The sequence below is a fragment of the Mytilus galloprovincialis genome, chromosome 1, assembly GCF_965363235.1.
Source record: "Mytilus galloprovincialis chromosome 1, xbMytGall1.hap1.1, whole genome shotgun sequence".
Lineage (NCBI taxonomy): Eukaryota > Metazoa > Mollusca > Bivalvia > Mytilida > Mytilidae > Mytilus > Mytilus galloprovincialis.
Window position 1 is genome coordinate 71,167,928 of NC_134838.1, and position 22,629 is coordinate 71,190,556.

The 22,629-nt window shown below is 31.6% G+C and overlaps 1 protein-coding gene across 2 annotated transcripts in view; it reads right to left on the minus strand.

The window, feature by feature from the left end:
* Positions 1–3,103: 3,103 nt before the first annotated feature.
* The window catches only part of LOC143082984 (allene oxide synthase-lipoxygenase protein-like), a 31,217-nt gene continuing 11,691 nt past the window's right edge, over positions 3,104–22,629 (minus strand). For both annotated transcript variants that reach the window (XM_076259050.1, XM_076259060.1), the window contains exons 6-16: positions 22,119–22,254; positions 18,194–18,289; positions 17,272–17,368; positions 13,877–13,994; positions 9,743–9,835; positions 9,149–9,209; positions 6,596–6,704; positions 5,923–6,014; positions 5,213–5,386; positions 4,455–4,618; positions 3,104–3,769 (exon numbers count right to left, since the gene is read on the minus strand). In XM_076259050.1, coding sequence (XP_076115165.1) covers positions 3,655–3,769; positions 4,455–4,618; positions 5,213–5,386; positions 5,923–6,014; positions 6,596–6,704; positions 9,149–9,209; positions 9,743–9,835; positions 13,877–13,994; positions 17,272–17,368; positions 18,194–18,289; positions 22,119–22,254 — 1,255 coding nt within the window. In that variant the 3' untranslated portion in view covers positions 3,104–3,654. The remainder of the gene's footprint in view (positions 3,770–4,454; positions 4,619–5,212; positions 5,387–5,922; positions 6,015–6,595; positions 6,705–9,148; positions 9,210–9,742; positions 9,836–13,876; positions 13,995–17,271; positions 17,369–18,193; positions 18,290–22,118; positions 22,255–22,629) is intronic.

Genomic DNA, 22,629 nt, shown 5'->3' on the forward strand with positions numbered 1-22,629 from the left:
TAAATCTTAACCAGTAAATTTATAGAAACTTTCAACTTCATAACCAGAAGCTCCGAAGGGCGCAGCTTTATACGACCACACAAAGTTCGAACCCTGAACAGTTGGGGCAAGTATGGACACAACATTCAAGCTTGATACAGCTCTAAATTTGGATTGTGATTAAATAGTTGACACAACATAGGTTTCTGACACAGAATGAATGAGATCTAAGAACTTAAACTTAAAAACTTAAAAATTTTAAATTGGACATTTACCTATTATGGTCCAATATTCAAAATCTAAATACATGGTTAGATTCAGCATATCAAAGAACCCCAAGAATTCAATTTTTGATGAAATCAAATAAAGTTCAATTTTGAACCCTTTAGATCTCAATGTGGACCAATTTGATAACCGGGCCCAAATATCAAAAATCTAAATATATGGTTAGATTCAGCATATATCAAAGAACCCCATATTCAATTTTTGTTGAAATCAAACAAAGTTTAATTTTGGACCCTGATTTGGACCAACTTGAAAACTGGGCCTATAATCAAAAATCTAAATACATGTTTAGATGCAGCATATCAAAGAACCCCAAGGATTCAATTTTTGGGCCCCTAATTCCTAAACTGTTGGTACCAAAACTCCCAAAATCAATCCCAACATTCCTTTTATGGTCATAAACCTTGTGTTTAAATTTCATAGATTTCTATTTACTTATACTAAAGTTATAGTGCGAAAACCAATGTGTCTTCAGACGACGACGATGACGACGCCAACGTCACACCAATATCAAATTTTTTTTGCGGTCATATAAAAACGACGCGCTTCTTAACTGGTGATAGATAGCCTTGGAAATGAAATACCCACTGAAAATGGTATAGATACAATGGTAGAAAAGATCTTTCATGATATCCGTAGGCTAAACCGAAACAAAAGCAATTATCATTATAACACTGATAGCACAGACCATATACTGTATATTGTCATCATATCACTGTTATAAGCAGCTTTAATACCATTTTTCTGTATGGTTATTCCTGATACATAGTAAGTTATGATTTAAATTGCAAACAGACAAATTTGTACTTTATTTATTATGAATACATGTATTAATTGTGAAGACATGATTTAAATGGCAAATTTTTAATAAAAATGGTATTCACTCAAAACAGCAGTTATGGAAACAAAAATTAACACTTAACAAAATTTACAAGTCGGACACCATTTAGGCAGCAACCATTTGATTTTCTGGTGGGGGCTATGGTTTTTTTTGGAAAAAAAAGTTTGTTTCCAGGTTTTGGTGAAAAAAATAATTTGTTTTGGACCCTGAGAAAAAAAAAATGTTTGTTTCACCCTCAGCTGCCACTATATGTAATGCTAAAATTGAAAGAAAAAAATTGTTTTCGGTTTGTCGCTAAAAAAACAGATTGTTCTTCGCCGAAGGCGAAAAAAAAAGTTTGCACAGAAAAAAAAACCATAGCCCCCCCCAGAAAATCAAATGGTTGCTGCCTTATACACTGGACAGGTCAAGACTATGAACATTTATCTATTTAGTAATTTGAGATATTGTTCCCATTTCAATTTTTTATCATCAGATGTGACCTAGAGAGGTCATACTGGGGTTATGTTGCTGCAGATAATGTCTGCACACGTCCCTTGAGCTTTAGTCTGAAAACCCAAAGTAATTCGTATAATATAAGAGTGTAATAAGAATGTCTGAGCTTCTTAAGTAAAATAAAAGAAGCTGGCATTAACCTTTAATTTCAATTTCCAATATATAGATGATGTCTTTTCTCTAGACAATTTTAATTTTGGTGCATATATGGACTGCATCTGTCCCAATGATTTTTAATAATGGATACAAACTGACAGTCAAGTTTGCTTCACATCTTGATTTACAATTAGAAATCGACAATGATGTTTTGTTAAATTAAAAGAAAAGATAATGATTTTAAAATTTTCATTAATAAACTACCAATTTCTTCATAGAAACTTTTCAGGACGATCTGTACATGTAGTAAATACAACTTCTAATTGATACAATATTTGAAGATTTTGAGTTTTCTTTAACAATTTACTTTTATGAGGTTTATTTCTTACAACTTACTAGAAATATATTGCACCAAGTGCCAAATGGTTCAATTAAAGTCATCCTTGTGAAAAAATTTCAGATGCTAGCATGGATTACCTGTCTGACAGATGAGCACAGATATGATCCACTTGTTGTAATCACAATCTCTTCCTCTTTTTCTTAATTATGACATAACTGTTTTGTGACTTTGAATGAGTAACACAATAAATGCTGCTTGTGGAGCTGATACTGCTTATCTTTCTGTAGCAAAATCATTTTTTTTTATCAAGTTTTTAATGGAGCCTATGCTGCTAAATCTTTAGTTGTTTGATGTTTTGTTGTTGGTCTTTTTGTTGTTTTTCTATGTGTTCGTGGTGCTGTCTGCTTTAATTGAACTTGTGAATCATATTTGTCCTATGGGGATCTTACCTTACTTTTAAAAATGAAAAATAAAACCAAAGTTCATTAGAGTAAATAGAAAATGAAGAGTGAGCAAATCATTTAGAACGTCAAATCCTCTGAAAAATTTACAATTATCTATTCAGTGGTTTGGGAGGAGTTGCAGGTACAAGATATGTACCCCTATTGGTACTTTATGTAAAGTATTATTTTTGATGTAGGAAACCTTGTGAAATCCTTTACATTAGAAATGAATTAATATAAGATGGAAAGTAATGCAAAAATTTCTGTGTTTAAAGTTTAAAGCAAACCAATGTTTGTAAAAGAAAACACCAAAATTTATTTAATCTTGACATAAAATAAAAGGTACATTCATTGTGTATTTCAGATTTCAGGCAAGTTTCATATATGAAGTAATGGATATGTAGTGTAGACAAATGAACTAATAGAACAGACTCAATATGTCACTTCTACTTCAATAATGAGGGACATGAGCACAACAAGATAAAAGACATCGGAATTTCAGGAATTATCCACAATTACACTACATTTATATGGTTTATTGGAGGCCAAAACAAACACAAAATTCCCACACATAGTTGTTTTAAATAACTTGACTACTGTCATAAACAAAACAAGAAACAAGTCTTCCAAGTCATGATATACATATATTTATCAAGATTTAGCACTAAATATAACAATACTACATGTATCATTTTTGGTAAAAAAAAATGACAAAATAGAATTATGGCATGTAGATAATAATTCAGGATTGATGCGTACTGGTTAATTTGTGTGCAAGTGCATATATTTGATTCAAAGAAACTAAAAATATTTTGACAATAAGGTGAATGTTAACTAATTCTTTTCCATCCTATCTAGAAACAAAAACAAAACATCAGATTCTACTAGTTTTCCGATTTTGTTCCCCTACCTTATTTAGAAATAAGTGATAGTTACTTTTAACACAAAACAGTTTAAATGTTCAAAAGCTACGCTTTTTATTTTGACAAAAAAGCTGCTTTTTTAAATACATTATAACACTGTTGCCAGATAGTTTCAAAAAAAATTACAGCTACATTGAACATCAAAAATAACAGGATGCTGCAAGTATGTCGTGTTTATAAATTTATCCTCTGATGTTGGTACACAAAATATTGTGTCCAATTATCTAAGCTAAACATAATGCTGAAATAATTTCATATACTAATGGCATTTGGTATTTCTGATGGATGTAGCCATTCATATGGATGTTCCCTCTTTTGGTTGCGCTCGTCAATTGTTTTACCAACTTTCTCCAAATCTTCTCGAAATCTACAATGGAAACAAGATGATGGAATGCTGGAATTCAACAAAAGAAAAAAGAAAGAATTTTCAAATAATAATAAAGGATAAGAAGTAGGTAGTACTTGACACTGCATTCATCTTTACCACTGTCAGATTTTCTATTATAGTTATCAATATATATTAGACAATTCATACATTTTTCCATTACATTCTAATTTTAGTCATGGTGGCCATGTTTGCTAACTATATTGGGGAAAAAAAACCACAAAATTTAGACTAATTATTCACCTAAAGTTCTGTTGTTCCTGGGTAAGTAGTTACAGAGAAGAAGATCTTGGAAAAAGTATATGACTGACACAAAAATTAGTAAAAAGTAGACTTAAAGGATTCAATTCCTGTAAGAGTCATATATTGTTTTTGGCATTTTGGCATTTTTGTAGATCCTGTATGGTGATAATTTGAACTGTAATAGTTGCTATGAATTTCATATAGCACAATAGACACAAACAAAAGAAAATTAGCAACAAATCGTCCTTACAATTTTCAAATCTAACAAAATATACACACCACTGTGAAATTCCATGAATTTTATATCATGCAACTATTAAGGTAACAATATCTATACTCTGACTGTTACCCCTAATGAGTTTGAAATTGTAAAAAAAAAACCATCAGAAATATTTAGTTGTAGTTGCCTAAAATCAAGACTTACTCCTCTACAACTTGTATTGCCGGTGGATCTACAATCAACTGCTTCTCAAAATTACCAAGGTCTTTTGTTCTCTTCTCACTAAGTACTTTTGTGATTGACATTAATGTTAGAAGCTCAGCTCTGTTAGGAATAATCTTCAAGACAGTTTCAAAATCTACTGGTTCCTATAATATAAGATATGAACACAATTAGTCTTTCTGAAGCTAAAAATATTAGTATTGTTGCTTATTACATGTATATCTATTGTAATATGATGCCGATTTGATAAATTTAAGTTTTTCTATTGATTGTTTTCAAGTAAATGGTTTGCATTATCTACTTTTAATATCTTATTTTACACTGTTTAAAAATTAAATTCTAGATACTGTTTTTGGTGTGCTCAAAGTTCTGTACAATGCAATGCTGAAAAATTTCTCGTCTTTATTGATCATAGGTTTTCCATGGTTTGTACATCTGTTTTTTTATTGAAATAGTCAGGAGTATTAATTGATTGATTGATGTTTAACGCCTCTTTCAGCACTAACATGAACTTTCATGGTGGTGATTAAGTCAGATTTACATAATTGATATGATCTGTTGAACTGTTCAGTATGTGTGGCAATTCTTGATTTTCTTCTTTTTTTATGTATTTTTCTACAGATCAAAAAGGTGAAGAATTGCTCTTCTCCTCCCAGCATGCTCATTTCACTCCTTCTCAATGGATTATCATATTTGTTTCATTATTATTTGTTAATACAACAAAGCTGATCACAACTTACCTTATCTTTAGGGGGAGCTCCATGCATAATAAATGGGTATGAAAATGGAGCTCCATATTCATCATATTGTTGAAAGCTGGCTGCTGCATGACCAACACTACATGTATAAATAATGGCTGTCAATGTCACCACTAGTTGGTCAATTGTTTCAAATTGGCCATTATTTGGAACTCCCTGCAAAATTGTAATATACTGGTTAGTATAATTTTTTAGTAGAAAAAAACATTCCATTAATTTTTACAATCTGCTTCTCTGAATGACTGGAATCTAAACCCAACGAAAAAGACTTTGGATTATATACCATCATTTGAGGTAACAGCATACAGATGTTTATTATATACATATAGAATGCAGTAATTTGGTATCTTCAGGCAAACATTTTCTATAGTACTTAATCATTATTATTACTGATTGCTAACTGCACTGTTAGTCTACAAAGATACATCCACCATGTATATTTTTTTTTACACTGACATTGATATATTTCATAAACTTTGATTTTAATTCTTAGTCTGGAAAAGTGTCAATGATTTTAGTTTCTTGTCAGTTGACCATATCTGCTTGCATAGAATAATGATATGCAACGATATGGAATAATTCTATGCTTCATTGATTGATTGTAATTAGCTGAACGATCAGTGGCAAATATTTCAATCATAGTAAGAACAATGTAATATATATATACATGTACTACAATAGGAATTACGTACCAGCATTCCACAACCACCATCATCCCTTGACTTCACAATTTCTGCACCCCAGTTCTGGATTTCACAGTCACCCTTCATTGAACCTTCTTCTGCTAAAACACACAATACAAAATTATTTTTAATAACTATTGATTCTAATTTATGCTAAATCAAGTTCTACTTGAGGACTAGCAATGGTGAAAATATACAAAAGTACAAGTAACAACATATATAGTTGCAAATTTATGACTGTTGCCTTTTGAAAATGTATGATTATTCACTTATAACGACTTTTGAAAAATTTACATTGCAACTGCTGAGATCTCTGGTAATCAAATTAGAATAATCATTTAGGAAAGACACATTGCTGGAATTTGTTGTTGCTAAAACATAATTCAGAAAAAATTTGAATGCTTGGAAATTGAATCAGTCATCATATATACTGACAAAAGACAATGCCAGAAGTGTGATGGTTACTCTGATGACCTTCAAGCATTTTAAAAAGACAAACCAGGAAAAACCTATCATGTTAAACACAAACTATTGTCACATTTGGGTTAGATAAAAAGACCCAGCTGTAAAAGTTGTTCACAAATTTCTAAAAAAAGAAGTAAATATTTATTATTAAACCTGAGTGCATGTATATATATTTATAAACAGTGGAACTAATCCAAATTAATTTAAATAAACTTACAATAGTATATGGTCACATATTTCTTAACGTAAGTTTTGATGGTATCATAAAGGAGAAGAGCATCATCTCTCATATGATAGGTATCTTTTAAAATAGACTGGTCAAGAACCTGAAAGTAGAACATGTCCACATTAGTCCAACATTCATATAATTTCATAATGATGTCATATTCACATATATATAACACATATCGAAGATGTCTGCATGTTATATATCTGTAAAAAATATTGTCTGTATATTTCATATTCATTACCATTCAAGAACTTAATTAGGGCTATTCCAGAAAAAAATGTATGGGGGGGTTGGAAGGCACATTATATTAATAATACATGGGTGATGGGTATCAGAGCAACTTTTCACACTATAATGCACTATAATTCTCAAATACAATTGTCTGGGTGGCAGGTGCTGACAAAAACTGCATTCCAACACCCCCATACATTTTTTTCTGGAATAGCCCTTATATAAAATATAGTTTGGAATAAAACATCTCAATTTGACATTGTTAACTTAGTGACTTTACCTTCTAATGCAAATCATGAATATTTAAATAATATTGTTTAAACTACATGTATCACAACTGCAAGACCAAAATGCAAGAAAACTGTTGGTTGAACAGATAATTCTGAGATTTTAATGAACCTGTATATCTATTATAAAAGCAGAAATAATGTTGCAAAATCTGTTATTTTTTTTAAAATACACAAGCACTGGAGATGCCAATTTTACAGCAAGCATTCTGTTAATATGACATGGCAATACATACTCCTTGACCTGGTTAAAAATTTATTGGATTGGAGCAAAATTCTAACTTGATCTATACTTGTCATGGTGTAAATTATATAATAATTGTCAAATCAATATCTTCAAGAATGACGAAAATAAGTGTTGAAAGCTGATTATTAATGTGAAAAGGATCATAACTCTGCAAAAAATCCCCAGACTGCAACAAAATTCCAAATTGATCTGGAGCTAGTCATGATAAAAGTATATATATATATACCAATTTTAAAATCAATATCTTGGAAGAAAAAAGACGAGAAAACATATTCATGAAGCTTCTTAGTTAAAGGACCACAAAATAGTCAGACCAGAACAAAATTCGAACTTGATCTGTAACTTGTCATGATAAAACCATACACTTTATAATATCAAATCAATTTCTTCAAGCATGAAGAAGAAAAATATGGAAAACTTGATTATTTTTGTGATTTTTTTCAGTCAAAGGACTATAACACCCTACAAAATCATCTTAAAACAAGAACAAAATCTAAACTTGATCTGTAACTTGTAATGACAAAACAATACATCAAATATCAAATAAATATCTTCAAGCATGAAGACAAAAAGTGTGGAAAACCTCGTTGGTAGGGGACTCAAAATGAATGTATGAACTAAAAACATGTCAAATTTACTACAGGTCTTAATGTCAGAGTTGATATATTATCATAATTATGTTGTAGAAACGGTAACTGTCAGTTTGGAAAACATTCAGATTTTATGATAAAAAAGAAAAAGAATCATGATGCACTGAATTTAAAAATCTATAAAAACAAGTGAAACTGCGAGCTACTGCTCACTTATGATACCCCGCCGTAAGTGGATAATTTTAATAGTGTAAAAATATGCAAGTGTTCGGTAAACAGGAAGTTGTTGAGTGATGAATCTGAAAACGCATCACACAGTATAGCTGACTTGTATAAATCCTGAAACCAAATTTCAGAAATCCTTGTATTGTAATTCCTGAGAAAAATGTGAAGAAAATTTTCAACTTGGCTATCATGTGTAAAATCATACAAGTGTTTGGTAAACAGGAAGTTGTTGAGTGATGAATCTGAAAACGCATCACACGGTATTGCAGACTTATATAAACCCTGAAACCAAATTTCAGAAATCCTTGTTTTGTAGTTCCTGAGAAAAATGTGACGAAAATTTTCAACTTGGTTATCATGTGTTAAATAATTCAAGTGTTCGGTAAACAGGAAGTTGTTGAGTGATGAATTTGAAAATGCATCACACGGTATAGCAGACTTATATAAACCTTGAAACCAAATTTTAGAAATCATTGTATTGTAGTTCCTGAGAAAAATGTGATGAAAATGTTCAACTTGGTATCATGTGTAAAATAATACAAATGTTCGGTAAACAGGAAGTTGTCGAGTGATGGATCTGAAAACACATCAAGCAGTATATCAGACTTATATAAACCCTGAAACCAAACATCAGAAATCCTTGTAAAGTAGTTCCCGAGAAAAATGCGACGAAAATTATTCATGGGACGGACTGACTGATGGACGGACTGATGGACAGACAGAGGTAAAACAGCATACCCCCTTTTTTTAAAGGGGGGGGGGGGGGTATAATTAATAAATTTGTAATTTTTACAAAATGTCTCCATTGCATTTTATATTCTATTTATCATGCAGCAGATATTTGTTTTTCTTTTTGATAATTTCCCATCCTACTTTTATTTCTTCAATTCCATTATTTATGAAACTGTCAATAAACTCATGCAATATTGTAGGCAATAAAAAGTCAATAGTTTGAACTTACCCCTCTGCTCTTTAAATTTTCTGGTAAAGTTCCATCTACATCCAATCTCCAGAAGTCCATGCTGAAATTGGAAAAGCAATGCATGCCAATTCTTTCGGTAAAATGTATACAAATAACAGAGGAAGTGAAATAACATATAACGATAATTTAATTTTGGATGTTACGTGTCTTCTGATTGGCTGACGTTATTTTGTTATTAGCCCATAGACATCAACTAGTCATGTGACCGTGATGTCATCAACGTTTTTTCATAGTTTTCTACTGTTTAAAATGGAATTTAGAATTAAATTATAAGAAATGACTGTAATATTTTTTTCTGTTTATTCGAAATAACATAAAAAATGTGGTGCGCGCGTTATTCAGTGTGCACCAAATTTTTTATGTTTTTTCTTCATAGACAGACAAAATATTACAGTCATTCCTTAAATAGCATATATTAAAGAAATGCAGTTAACCATCAAAGATTGTATAAATGTATTTTGATTATTCAAACAAAAAAATGGCTTAAAATACTTCTTATTTCCAATCGACTTTTCGTTTTTTCAAAATTTTTGTCAATATCCACCAATCAAAGCAAATGTTGAATATTCTCACCTCTTTCTCATTAAGTGGAAGGCACTTTCAATACCACCATTTGATGTTTTGTCAAGGAAACCTCCTTCATTTACCAGTACACCAAGACCAAGGCTGAATAAAACAATTTGTTGTCGCTTTATAAAGTTATATGTTAGAACTACAGTTATTTGACTATTCACATTATCAGGACATTTCACTCTTTTATAAATTTTCACCACAAAATAGTCTTCTCTTACAAAAAAAATCTTAATCATTTTTGTGCAATCTATATGTTAATTAAAATTACAAGAAAATAAAACTAGAGGCTCTCAAGAGCCTGTGTCGCTCACCTTGGTCTATGTGCATATTAAACAATGGACACAGATAAATTCATGACATAATTGTGCTTTGGTGATGGTGATGTGTTTGTAGATCTTACTTTACTGAACATTCTTGTTGCTACAATTATCTTTATCTATAATGAACTTGGCCCAGTAATTACAGTGGAAAATATTTTCTAAAAATTTACAAAAATTTATGAAAAATGCTAAAAATTAACTATAAAGGGCAATAACTCCTTAAGGGGTCAATTGACTATTTTGGTCATGTTGACTTATTTGTAAATCTAACTTTGCTGAACATTTTTGCAGTTTACAGTTTATCTCTATCTATAATAATATCCAAGATAATAACCAAAAACAGCAAAAATTCCCTAAAATTACCAATTCAGGGGCAGCAACCAAACAACGGGTTGTCGGATTCATCTAAAAATTTGAGGGCAGAAAGATCTTGACCTGATTAACAATTTTTTAATGTCAGATTTGCTCTAAGTGCTTTGGTTTTTTAGTTATAAGCCAAAAACTGCATTTTACCCCTATGTTCTATTTTTAGCCATGGCGGCCATCTTGGTTGGTTGGCCGGGTCACGCCACACATTTCTTAAACTAGATACCCCAATGATGATTGTGGCCAAGTTTGGTTTAATTTGCCCCAGTAGTTTCAGAGGAGAAGATTTTTGTAAAAGATTACTAAGATTTACGAAAAAATGGTTAAAATTTGACTATAAAGGGCAATAACTCCTAAAGGGGTCAGCTGACTATTTCCTTTGCATTGACGTATTTGTAAATCTTACTTTGCTGAACATTATTGCTGTTTACAGTTTATCTCTATCTATAACTAGAGGCTCTAAAGAGCCTGTGTCGCTCACCTTGGTCTATGTGCATATTAAACAAAGGACACAAATGGATTCATGACAAAATTGTATTTTGGTGATGGTGATGTGTTTGAAGTTCTTACTTTACTGAACGATTTTGCTTCTTACAATTATATCTATCATGAACTTTGCCCATTAGTAACAGAGAACTATATTTGGTAAAAATTTACATAAATTTACCAAATTAATGAAAATTGTTAAAAATTGACTATAAAGGGCAATAACTCCTTAAGGGGTCAATTGACCATTTAGGTCATGTTGACTTATTTGTAGATCTTACTTTGCTGAACATTATTGCTGTTTACAGTTTATCTCTAACTATAATAATATTCAAGATAATAACCAAAAACAGCAAAATTTCTTCAAAATTACCAATTCAGGGGCAGCAACCCAACAACCGATTGACCGATTCATCTGAAAATTTCAGGGCAGATAGTTCTTGACCTGATAAACATTTTTATCCCCTGTCAGATTTCCTCAAAATGCTTTGGTTTTTGAGTTATAAGCCAAAAACTGCATTTTACCCCTATGTTCTATTTTTAGCGGTGGCGTCCATCTTGGTTGGTTGACCAGGTCACGCCACACATTTTTTAAACTAGATACCCCAAAGATGATTGTGGCCAAGTTTGGATTAATTTGGCCCAGTAGTTTCAGAGGAGAAGATTTTTGTAAAAGATTACTTTAATTAACGAAAAATGGTTAAAAATTGACTATAAAGGGCAATAACTCCTAAACGGGTCAACTGACCATTTTGGTCATGTTGACTTATTTGTAGATCTTACTTTGCTGAACATTATTGCTGTTTACAGTTTATCTCTAACTATAATAATATTCAAGATAATAACCAAAAACAGCAAAATTTCTTCAAAATTACCAATTCAGGGGCAGCAACCCAACAACCGATTGACCGATTCATCTGAAAATTTCAGGGCAGATAGATCTTGACCTGATAAACATTTTTACCCAAGTCAGATTTGCTCTAAATGCTTTGGTTTTTGAGTTATAAGCCAAAAACTGCATTTTACCCCTATGTTCTATTTTTAGCCGTGGCGGCCATCTTGGTTGGTTGACCGGGTCACGCCACACATTTTTTAAACTAGATACCCCAATGATGATTGTGGCCAAGTTTGGTTTGATTTGGCCCAGTAGTTTCAGAGGAGAAGATTTTTGTAAAAGTTAACGACGACGGACGACGACGACGACAACGGACGACGGACGACGACGGACGACGGACGCCAAGTGATGAGAAAAGCTCACTTGGCCCTTCGGGCCAGGTGAGCTAATAATATTCAAGATAATAACCAAAAACAGCAAAATTTCCTTAAAAATACCAATTCAGGGGCAGCAACCCAACAACAGGTTCTCCGATTCATATGAAAATTTCAGGACAGATAGATCTTGACCTGATAAACACTTTTAACCCTTGTCAGATTGGCTCTAAATGCTTTGGTTTTTGAGTTATAAGCCAAAAACTGCATTTTACCCCTATGTTCTATTTTTAGCCATGGCGGCCATCTTGGTTGGTTGGCCGGGTCACGCCACACATTTTTTAAACTAGATACCCCAAAGATGACTGTGGCCAAGTTTGGATTAATTTGGCACAGTAGTTTCAGAGGAGAAGATTTTTGTAAAAGATTTCTAAGATTTACGAAAAATAGTTAAAAATTGACTATAAAGGTCAATAACTCCTAAAGGGGTCAACTGACCATTTTGGTCCTGTTGACTTATTTGTAAAGCTAACTTTGCTGAACATTATTGCTGTTTGCAGTTTATCTCTATCTATAATAATATTCAAGATAATAACCAAAAACAGCAAAAATTCCCTAAAATTACCAATTCAGGGGCAGCAACCCAACAACGGGTTGTCGGATTCATCTGAAAATTTGAGGGCAGAAAGATCTTGACCTGATAAACAATTTTACCCCATGTCAGATTTGCTCTAAATGCTTTGGTTTTTGAGTTATAAGCTAAAAACTGCATTTTACCCCTATGTTCTATTTTTAGCCATGGCGGCCATCTTGGTTGGTTGGCCGGGTCACGCCACACATTTTTTAAACTAGATACCCCAAAGATGACTGTGGCCAAGTTTGGATTAATTTGGCACAGTAGTTTCAGAGGAGAAGATTTTTGTAAAAGATTTCTAAGATTTACGAAAAATGGTTAAAAATTGACTATAAAGGTCAATAACTCCTAAAGGGGTCAACTGACCATTTTGGTCCTGTTGACTTATTTGTAAAGCTAACTTTGCTGAACATTATTGCTGTTTGCAGTTTATCTCTATCTATAATAATATTCAAGATAATAACCAAAAACAGCAAAAATTCCCTAAAATTACCAATTCAGGGGCAGCAACCCAACAACGGGTTGTCAGATTCATCTGAAAATTTGAGGGCAGAAAGATCTTGACCTGATAAACAATTTTATCCCATGTCAGATTTGCTCTAAATGCTTTGGTTTTTGAGTTATAAGCTAAAAACTGCATTTTACCCCTATGTTCTATTTTTAGCCATGGCGGCCATCTTGGTTGGTTGGCCGGGTCACGCCACACATTTTTTAAACTAGATACCCCAATGATGATTGTGGCCAAGTTTGGATTAATTTGGCCCAGTAGTTTCAGAGGAGAAGATTTTTGTAAAAGTTAACGACGACGGACGACGACGACGACGACGACGACGACGACGACGACGGACGACGGACGACGGACGACGGACGCCAAGTGATGGGAAAAGCTCACTTGGCCCTTCGGGCCAGGTGAGCTAAAAAAACATTCAAAATACAGAATCCAGGTAATCTTTTTTATCTTAACTATTATGTTAACTACAATTACAAGAAGAAAAAAAAAACATTCAAATTACAGAATCATGTAACCTGTTTTTGTTTTAATTCAAACTACTTTTGTATGGGGGAAATGTGAGCTACCATACATTCTTATTTTTTCTAATTAAATAATATAATACATACAAGTTTATAGAAATGAGGTAGATAAAATGTGGACTAAGTAATCTATGTACAGGATGGGATTGTGAAAGGTTTCTCATTGTTGCAACACATATTCCTTCCATCATGAAATGGGTGAAATCTGAAAAGTAAAACAACAGTTATTATTTTATGCATGTTTTTTTTTTTAAATTTGGTGATTTTCATTATGTAATGCAAGTATGTTTCATTCAATTCTTATGCTATCACATTGATAGACATAAATGAACAATTTTCATTGTCAACGATGTCCATTGCTATAAAGTAAGTAAGAATGAATCACCAAATTTAGTGAACAAAAACTAAAAGTTAAGTTGAAACAACAATGTGTCCATAGTACACGGATGCCCCACTCGCACTATCATTTTCTGGGTTCAATGAACTGTGAAAATAGGGTAAAAACTCGAATTTGGCATTAAAATTAGAAAGATCATATCATAGGGAACACTAGTGTTGGATAATCAGTTGAAATTACCAACCGATTATCTATTACAATCGGTTGACAGCAACCAACCGACTATCGGTTATAATCGCATCATAATACCTTGCCCTTTTTTTTAAAAATGAAATCATGCATTTAGTCTCATTGTACATGTCTAATGTGTATATTCCATATCATTGCAGAGTTTATATATTCATTTTTGATCTTTTGTTTCCTTTTCATATTCTGGCGTACTAAATTATAATCCTGGTACCTTTGATAATTATCTATTTAGCAGTTAAAACAATGAATTAATAAGAATCAAGATTCATATTGAACATATTTTATCTCATTATTACAACATTAATTACCAACAGTGAGTCAGTGACACTAACATTTCTAAATTTCAATGGTGTAACTCACAAAACAATTTCAATAACATAGCTGTATGAACATTTGAATGCTTCTAATTAAGAAAATATATATAAAGTTTTTAACTTTAAGAAATTCAAAATTAACAGAAAAAAATAAAACAATGCATTTGCATTATAATATATACAGTAAACAAAGAGGATTAAGCCAATGTCTGTTAATTCGTGTTGAATGCTTTTTTTCACTTTTGTGATCATTATTTTCTGTCAATTGTGCCATTCGTGCGTCTGAACTTATAATTGCAAGAATGCGGAATTATTGCATAGTTGAACCGTATCCGATTCGTGATTCTTATATTTATAAATGGCGGACAAATTTCGGAAAATTTACAAAAATAAACGATGTTTGGCAAGCAATTTGGAAAGGAATATGACGTATTTAATGCTACAAATGGATAAAACATTAATAAAAGGCAATTTGCAACACGTTCTAATGAAGCAAAGAAATTATTTTGTCTAAAATCAGAATGATTTGTACGCTCTCAAGTAACAAGTACCGGTATTCAGTGAAAGAAAGTATTTCATACAAAGTTATTAATCTTAAATAACATTCCATCAATCTGCAAATTTATAGTCAATGCTTTTGTCACGTTTTTCAAGAAGGAAATTGGTTATGTCTTTAATTATAGGATGTTTGACATTGTTATTGTCATCGACTGATATTTTTTGTTATTATTTGTTTGACTGCGCATATAAAACGCAATCCGTAAACGGACCGGAAGTTGATAAGCTAAAAGTCCTGAAACTTTAACGACAATCGATTGAACAAAATGCCAATCGATTATCGACATCGCCAGGCCCAACCAACTGATTTCCGACTTATTCCGATCATCGGAACAACACTAGGGAACACATGTACTAAGTATCAAATTGATTGGACTTCTACTTCATCAAAAACTACCTTGACCAAAAACTTTAACCTGAAGCGGGATAAACGGAGGAACGAACGGACAGACAGACGAACGGACCAGAAAACATATTGCCCCTCTACCATTGAAGGTGGGGCTTAAAAATTTTAAAAGTTTTTATGTAATAAAATACAAGCAATCTTAAATCAGTTAAGGAAAAATATTTTTTCAGAGGAGATGAACTTGCAAGATAACTCAAAGCATGCTTAATCATGTTTTTCATAAGTGTTTCTCCTTTTTATATAGATTAAACCATTGGTTTTTTGTTTGAATGGTTTTACACTAGTCATTTTTGGGGCCCTTTATAGCTTGCTGTATGGAGTGAGACAAGGCTCAGTGTTGAAGGCTGTACCTTGAGCTATAATTGTTAACTTTTACAAATTTTGACTTGGATGGAGAGTCTCATTGGCACTGCAATCATACCACATCTTCTTTTATCTAATTAAAGATCAGAGGTAAGAGCAATTGCTATTTGTATTGTCTCAGTAAGGAGAGTTTGAAGTAAGGTGGACAGGCAAGAGAAAACAATTGGAAGTTATCATCTATTCTTTTACATAAGCAATTATTACCTATTATGTATCATAAGTTTAAATGACGTATTGTGTAGCATAAGAAGGAAGCTCTAAAATGTTTGCATTTGTACATTTTTTTCATAGTATCTTAAATGAATAAGTGAATAAAGGTGGTATTGAATACTGTTAATTCAGAATTTATTGCGATGCTTTATTATTGCACAAAATGTGACAGGGTTATAATTGCAAATGTGAACTAAACAGAATTTTTCTCAATACCACAATAATTAATGCACTCAATAATTTCAGAATTTACAATATATATCAGTGTTTTCCATTCGGCATTTAAGCCGGGTGTGCCGACCACCTTCTTTTGAAAGCCGACCACCTTTCGATTTTAGGAGGTGGTCGGCTTTTTTTTCAAAATCCGAATTTTTTTCGGTTCCGTACCGTTAAAATTTGAATACTAATCCCGCCTTGTTTTCATTGACAAAGATGGCGTCCAATCGTCAAATTTCAATGTTTTCATTAATCAATCGGGGGATAAGAAAGGAAGTTGACGATGATGATAAAGAAAATACTAGACCAAATAAGTTAAATAAAATTGATAGTAATGTTGAAGTTGTTGAAATTGAACAAAAATCAACCAAACAACGGAAAAGACACGCAAGTGAAGACAAATATGAGCAAGACTTCAAATGACTTATAGTCACAGAGGAAGGATACCACTGTTCTGTGTGCCAAAAATAAGGCACAAAAGCAAGAAACAGAACAGAAACCTGGATCGAAAGGCCTTAAATCTATGCTGATGCATAAAATTGTAAATGAAAGTAAAGATAAAAGAGAAAAAATAAAATCAAAGAATATTTGACAATTAATATGACTACTTCTATTTATGTTTGTTCAACTCCATAAAATGTGAATATTATACTAATCTTTATTTCTGTGACCCCCACGTGCACCCACAGTAAATTAAAAAAGGTTGGACATTTAAAAAAAAAAACACCCGGTTGCAAGTTATTTTTTTAAAACACCCACCTTACCTTAGTGAAAAAAGGAAAACACTGTATATTAAAGCATGTCTATTGGAAAATATTTGACTACATACTTAAATGAGTGAGAGCTTGATGGTATGTAGAATCAGCTAGATTGTACCACATCTTTGCCAACATCCACACATATACTGGATCAGAGGGTAAAAACACCTGTTATAAAAATTTTAAATCCAAAAATTAAAAAAATCAAGACTTTTGATTGAGTTTAGCCATTTCAGTTGATATTTTATAGTGTGTCTTAATGTTGTGATGTTACACTATTGTTTCAGGTAAGGGTGAAGGTTGGCACCTATTAAAACGTTTAAACTTGCTGCATTTGTTTGCACCTGTCCTAAGTGAGGAATCTGATGTTCAGTGGTTGTCATTGTTGATGTGGTTCATAAGTGTTTGTTGTTTCTCCTTTTGATATAGTTCAGACAGTTGGTTTCCTTGTTTGAATTGTTTTACACTGGGTACACAGGGTAATTTTTGAGGCCCTTTATAGATTGCTGTTTGGTGTGAGCAGATACTCTGAGTTGAAGGCCTTATTTTAATCTAAAATGGTTTACTATTACAAATTGTGACTTAGATAGAGAGTTGTCCTACCAAATTTTCTTATATCTATTACAATAATGTAGCTGGCCACTAGAACACAGTCCTTCAGATAAACTATATATTAAAAATTCATTTAAAGCATAAACAATTCTTACTTCAGAAACATGTTGAAATATAAAGCTACCAAGTGAGAGAATTTTACATTTTTTTGTCATGCAAATTTTGCTTACTTGCAAAAAGTAGACTTTTCAAGTGTACAGCCACTACTTGGCTTCTTGATAAAACAATGGATGGAAACGATAAAGAATGTACTGTGGATTCATTGTTTTTGTGGAAAATTGATACTTTGTTGAATATTTTTAAAAATTCAATGTTTTCCTTGGCTTATACCATCTTAATCAATGAAAATGAGTACCCCATGAATAATAATGGATTACTTACTGGATTATCTGGTCCTTTTTGCTGAAATAACTGTATAGCTATCGGCATAAGATGGTTGGCATTGTTGAAATAAAACAAGGCAAAAGGACAAGTTATCTACAAAAGTAAAAAAGTCAAATACACAATCAATCATTAACAAAATATACCACTCTAAAAAGTGGATTGTTTTTCTTTAACATGTGTTGTTAAAGGGATAATTCGCGATTTTTCACTTTTCATCTTATTATGTTCATAATACCATAAAAAACATATTCACCAAGTTTTATTTTGATATGAAATCTAATAAAGAAGAAAATTGTGAATTATTAATTTTATTTTTTGAAACTTCCTGACTTATGTGACGTAGTTTAAGTCTTTGATGCATGCCGGGAGTGAAAATATCTCATTTAAGTCTTGTTCGTTAACCATCTAATAACGCGATTTAAAGCGCATCGACGACTTTTGGTGTAGCTATTAACCAACGAAAAATAAGTGATAGCCATGCAACTTTTAAAATAAGATCGTGTGGATTTTTTAAAACGAATTTTAATAATAAAGTAAATCATACAATAGAACATTTTTATGATTTTTTTTCTAAAAATACTTTAAACAAACATACGAAACTGACATGATCGATAGTGTATTAAAAATACATGTTAACTTTGTATTCTGACCTTTTTGCTTCATTCCAGCAATCATTTTCACTTGCTTGTACAGTGGAAACAATAAAATGTGTATTGTTTTGTGACACCTAAAGAATGTGGAATTTAACTCAATGTAATTAAAAGATTAGCATTATGTAATTCTAATCTTTTGATCCTCATTTAGTGAAATCTAGGCGTCACGGTTCATTGGCATTTCAGGTGTGAACAACATTTCGTATCAATTGTAAACGGGAGTCAGACAAAGTTTCAGACACATGAATGTAAAAAAAAAAAAAAAAAATTAAATAACGGGAATAAAAAGATCGCACAATAACTGGATAGCTGTTGTATATTTTTATATTTTGCATAAGATCACTTTTAATGAATTATGACTTTTGATTACTTTAGTAACGATAAAATACTGAATTATTTTAATTGAAGAATTTATAAATAAAATTGCCTTCTAAACACGAGTTTATGAACTAAAAATTGTACTATTTAAGGATCTAATTGGAATGGAATCAACAAATTACGAACAGATATGCTTCTCAAGTGTGAAAAACATCAACAAAATTTATGCATAATCGGGAATGTCCTTCTTAAAATACTCTTTGTCTCACACCGTAACTATATATAATACTTTAGCTATTTGACCAACGATGTATTAAAAAAAATGAACGAATTAAATGTCATCTTTCCCTGTTTTTTAATGTAATTATAAGTCTGTTTCAACTGGCAAGAATACCACTAAAACGGACAAGCAGTTTATTCTTTAAATTGCTGTCATTGAATATCAAGAGAGAAAATAAATCCCGAAATTGATTTGAAACTTTGATACTCTATAGTTTTCCTGGAAAATATTCACATCCCTCGGTATTAGTGTACTTCCAGTTGCGTATATATTACATGCATGTCGGAACAATTGTGATGATGGCGAATTTCTTCCTTTTTTCGAGAACAATCTAAGTGATATATAAATGTCCATAACTTCGATGAGCCAAATAAAGTTATATATCGACCTGTATTTAAATCTCTTCTTCTTCTTCTTCTTTTGGTATACTATAGTCTATCGTCATTTGATGATTACATACTGCATGTTGGCATACGTGGACTTGTCATTTTACAAAACTTTTACCCCAATTTACGCAAAATGTATGTTTCTTTCTTATGTTCTATGTATACATGTATATGTTTTAATTTGCACTATAGGTCCGTAACTTATAATTCAGGCGTATATACGAATGGTCGACAAGTGCGTACATTTTTTTAAAACAATATTTCTGGCCTTCACCATTGACAACGAGTATATATTACATTTTACCAAATTTACCCTTGGAAAAAATACGTATATAGATTTTTATTTCATCAAATCTGTTTGGTTTTTTTTTGGTATTATTTATATTTTTATAAATAATTTTCTTTTCACCAGAAATGTTATTCATAAACAAGCGTATGAGTTTAGTAATATCACTTTCGGACACGCAAGATAGAGATCTATATTATACACCTAATAGTTCAAAATGGAAAGTTATAAGTTATCGGCCGTGTACACTTATCAATACACTAAGAAGTGAAACGATGCATGAATTTGCAAACTCGACAGGAAATCGCTTGAATACCTGGACGTGTCACCTCACACCCCCTACAATATCTTTGGGAGTAATACCTTTAGCCATGCGGGTGATCAGTGGAGCGAAGATCCTAATTTATTTGAATAAAGTTTATTACATAAAAGAATTATGAACTAATAAGATTTCCGAAAACAATTCAAGTTTCACGGAAGACTTATTTATGATTTGAAATTTTGACTTTTTCACTATTAAATTCCTATATTATCAGTCTAAAAATAACAGATCATGGTTATTTAAAAAAAAAAGAAGAAAATTTTCCGTATCAAGTTAGTTAACTAGTTAACTAGTCGGATAAAACAACCATACGATTGACGAGATATCGACACGCAATTACGACTACATCGGGTTACTGTAGTTTTGGTCCTTAGACATATCGTGACTGCAAATCGGAGAAGGTGACAAAATGGCTGACCGCAGAGAATTGATACTCTAAATTTAAAATCGATGGTGATCTCTTATCTAGCAGAATAAAACTTTAATATCTATGAATTTGAGCATTTTTATACAGAATAAACATAATATCAATTTTTGATTTTTTTGCGAAGTTTCCCTTTAATCTAACATCATCTTTTAAAAAATATGTTTTTTAAACACCTTCAAAAATTATATTGAGAATAAACGTTGACAAAGAATCATGTACAACACAAACAATTATTATAACATTGTATCTTGCCGGGGATGCTGTTACCATCAATATCAAGGTAATGGTGCGTAAATTTAGTTTAACACATGTGGTTAACAAACTTTTATAAAATTAGCATTGATATATTTCATTCGTTTAAATTTGTTTTTTTTATCTTTTTAAATCAAACTGTTTCTTGTCATTTAATGTGTGAATAATGCTAATTATGCAGTAAAAATTTCATTACTATGATTTGGTCCCTAACCATGCTAACCATAATATTGAATAGTAGAATTTTTATTGCTTTATGTTAGTATCTCTTAAAACATATATATATCAACTAAAAGGAATATTATGTAAAAGATTTCAGAGGTTTCTCTTAATGACGATATTGTATAATAATTGTACTGTGCATGGGTTGGTATATATTTCAGGATACTGTTTCTTTCTGCATACATCATAAAATACATTACAAGTTGTTGTCTCTTTAACACATTTCCATTCTCTATTATACAAGTGTGTCTCTATTTCTGCGCCTACAGAATGCTGTCTCATAAATGTTCTTAAACATATCCCATGAGAAATTAGAGGAGGCGCATAGGAAAGAAAAGTTTGCTTAAAAAAATTAAATCTAATCTTCAGTTATATCAGTCATTTTGTTAATAGACTAACAAGGTAAATAACAACCAACTACTACATGCTGTTGAATATAATTCCCTATTGGAAAAAGAAACTATCCTCTTATTTCCACCATTAATTTTTAAAAATGAAAACATTCAAATAACTATTCTAATTTAAACGCCTATAAAGTCTATATAAAAAAAAAAGATGTAGTATGATTGCCTATGAAAAAACTTCCCACAACAGAACCAAATGACACAGAAATTAACAACTATAGGTCACTGTACCGCCTTCAACAATAACCCATTTGATCAGCAACTAAGAAGTTTAGGAGTTACATAAATGGGACGAATATTGAATGATGTTATAGATTTTGTAATTTTTGTCTCTTGACAAAGGTATTAGATAATAATATTTATGTAACTTACAACAATTTCATCTGACTTTGCAGGGCATCCTTCTAAGATGGCCAAGTCAATAATGAATAGCCTTTTAGCAGCCATGGCTTGTTCTATAGTTTTGCCTTCCAAAAATGGTTGAACCATTTCTTCAGTCACTCCAAATCTATCAAGATGTTAAAAGATAAAATTACCATAATTGCTACCTTCAAGAAAATGAAGTTGTTTATATGCTATAGGCCGTACATTGACCTATAATGGTTTACTTTTTTAAAATTGTTATTTGGATGGAGAATTGTCTCATTGGCACTCACACCACATCTTCCTATATCTATTATTAGGTTTTGAAACTCCAAAGTACCATTTGTCCTATTCCTGTTTAAATAATATAAACCACATATAATACCATTTTTTGTAGAAAACCCTTCAATATGAACACTCGAGAGCATATGAAGTCAGTAATTTTGAGTACTCTTAGATTTTTTTTTGTCATGTTTTATTACAGATGAATAAATACCACTGCCACAAGCAGTTTGTACTT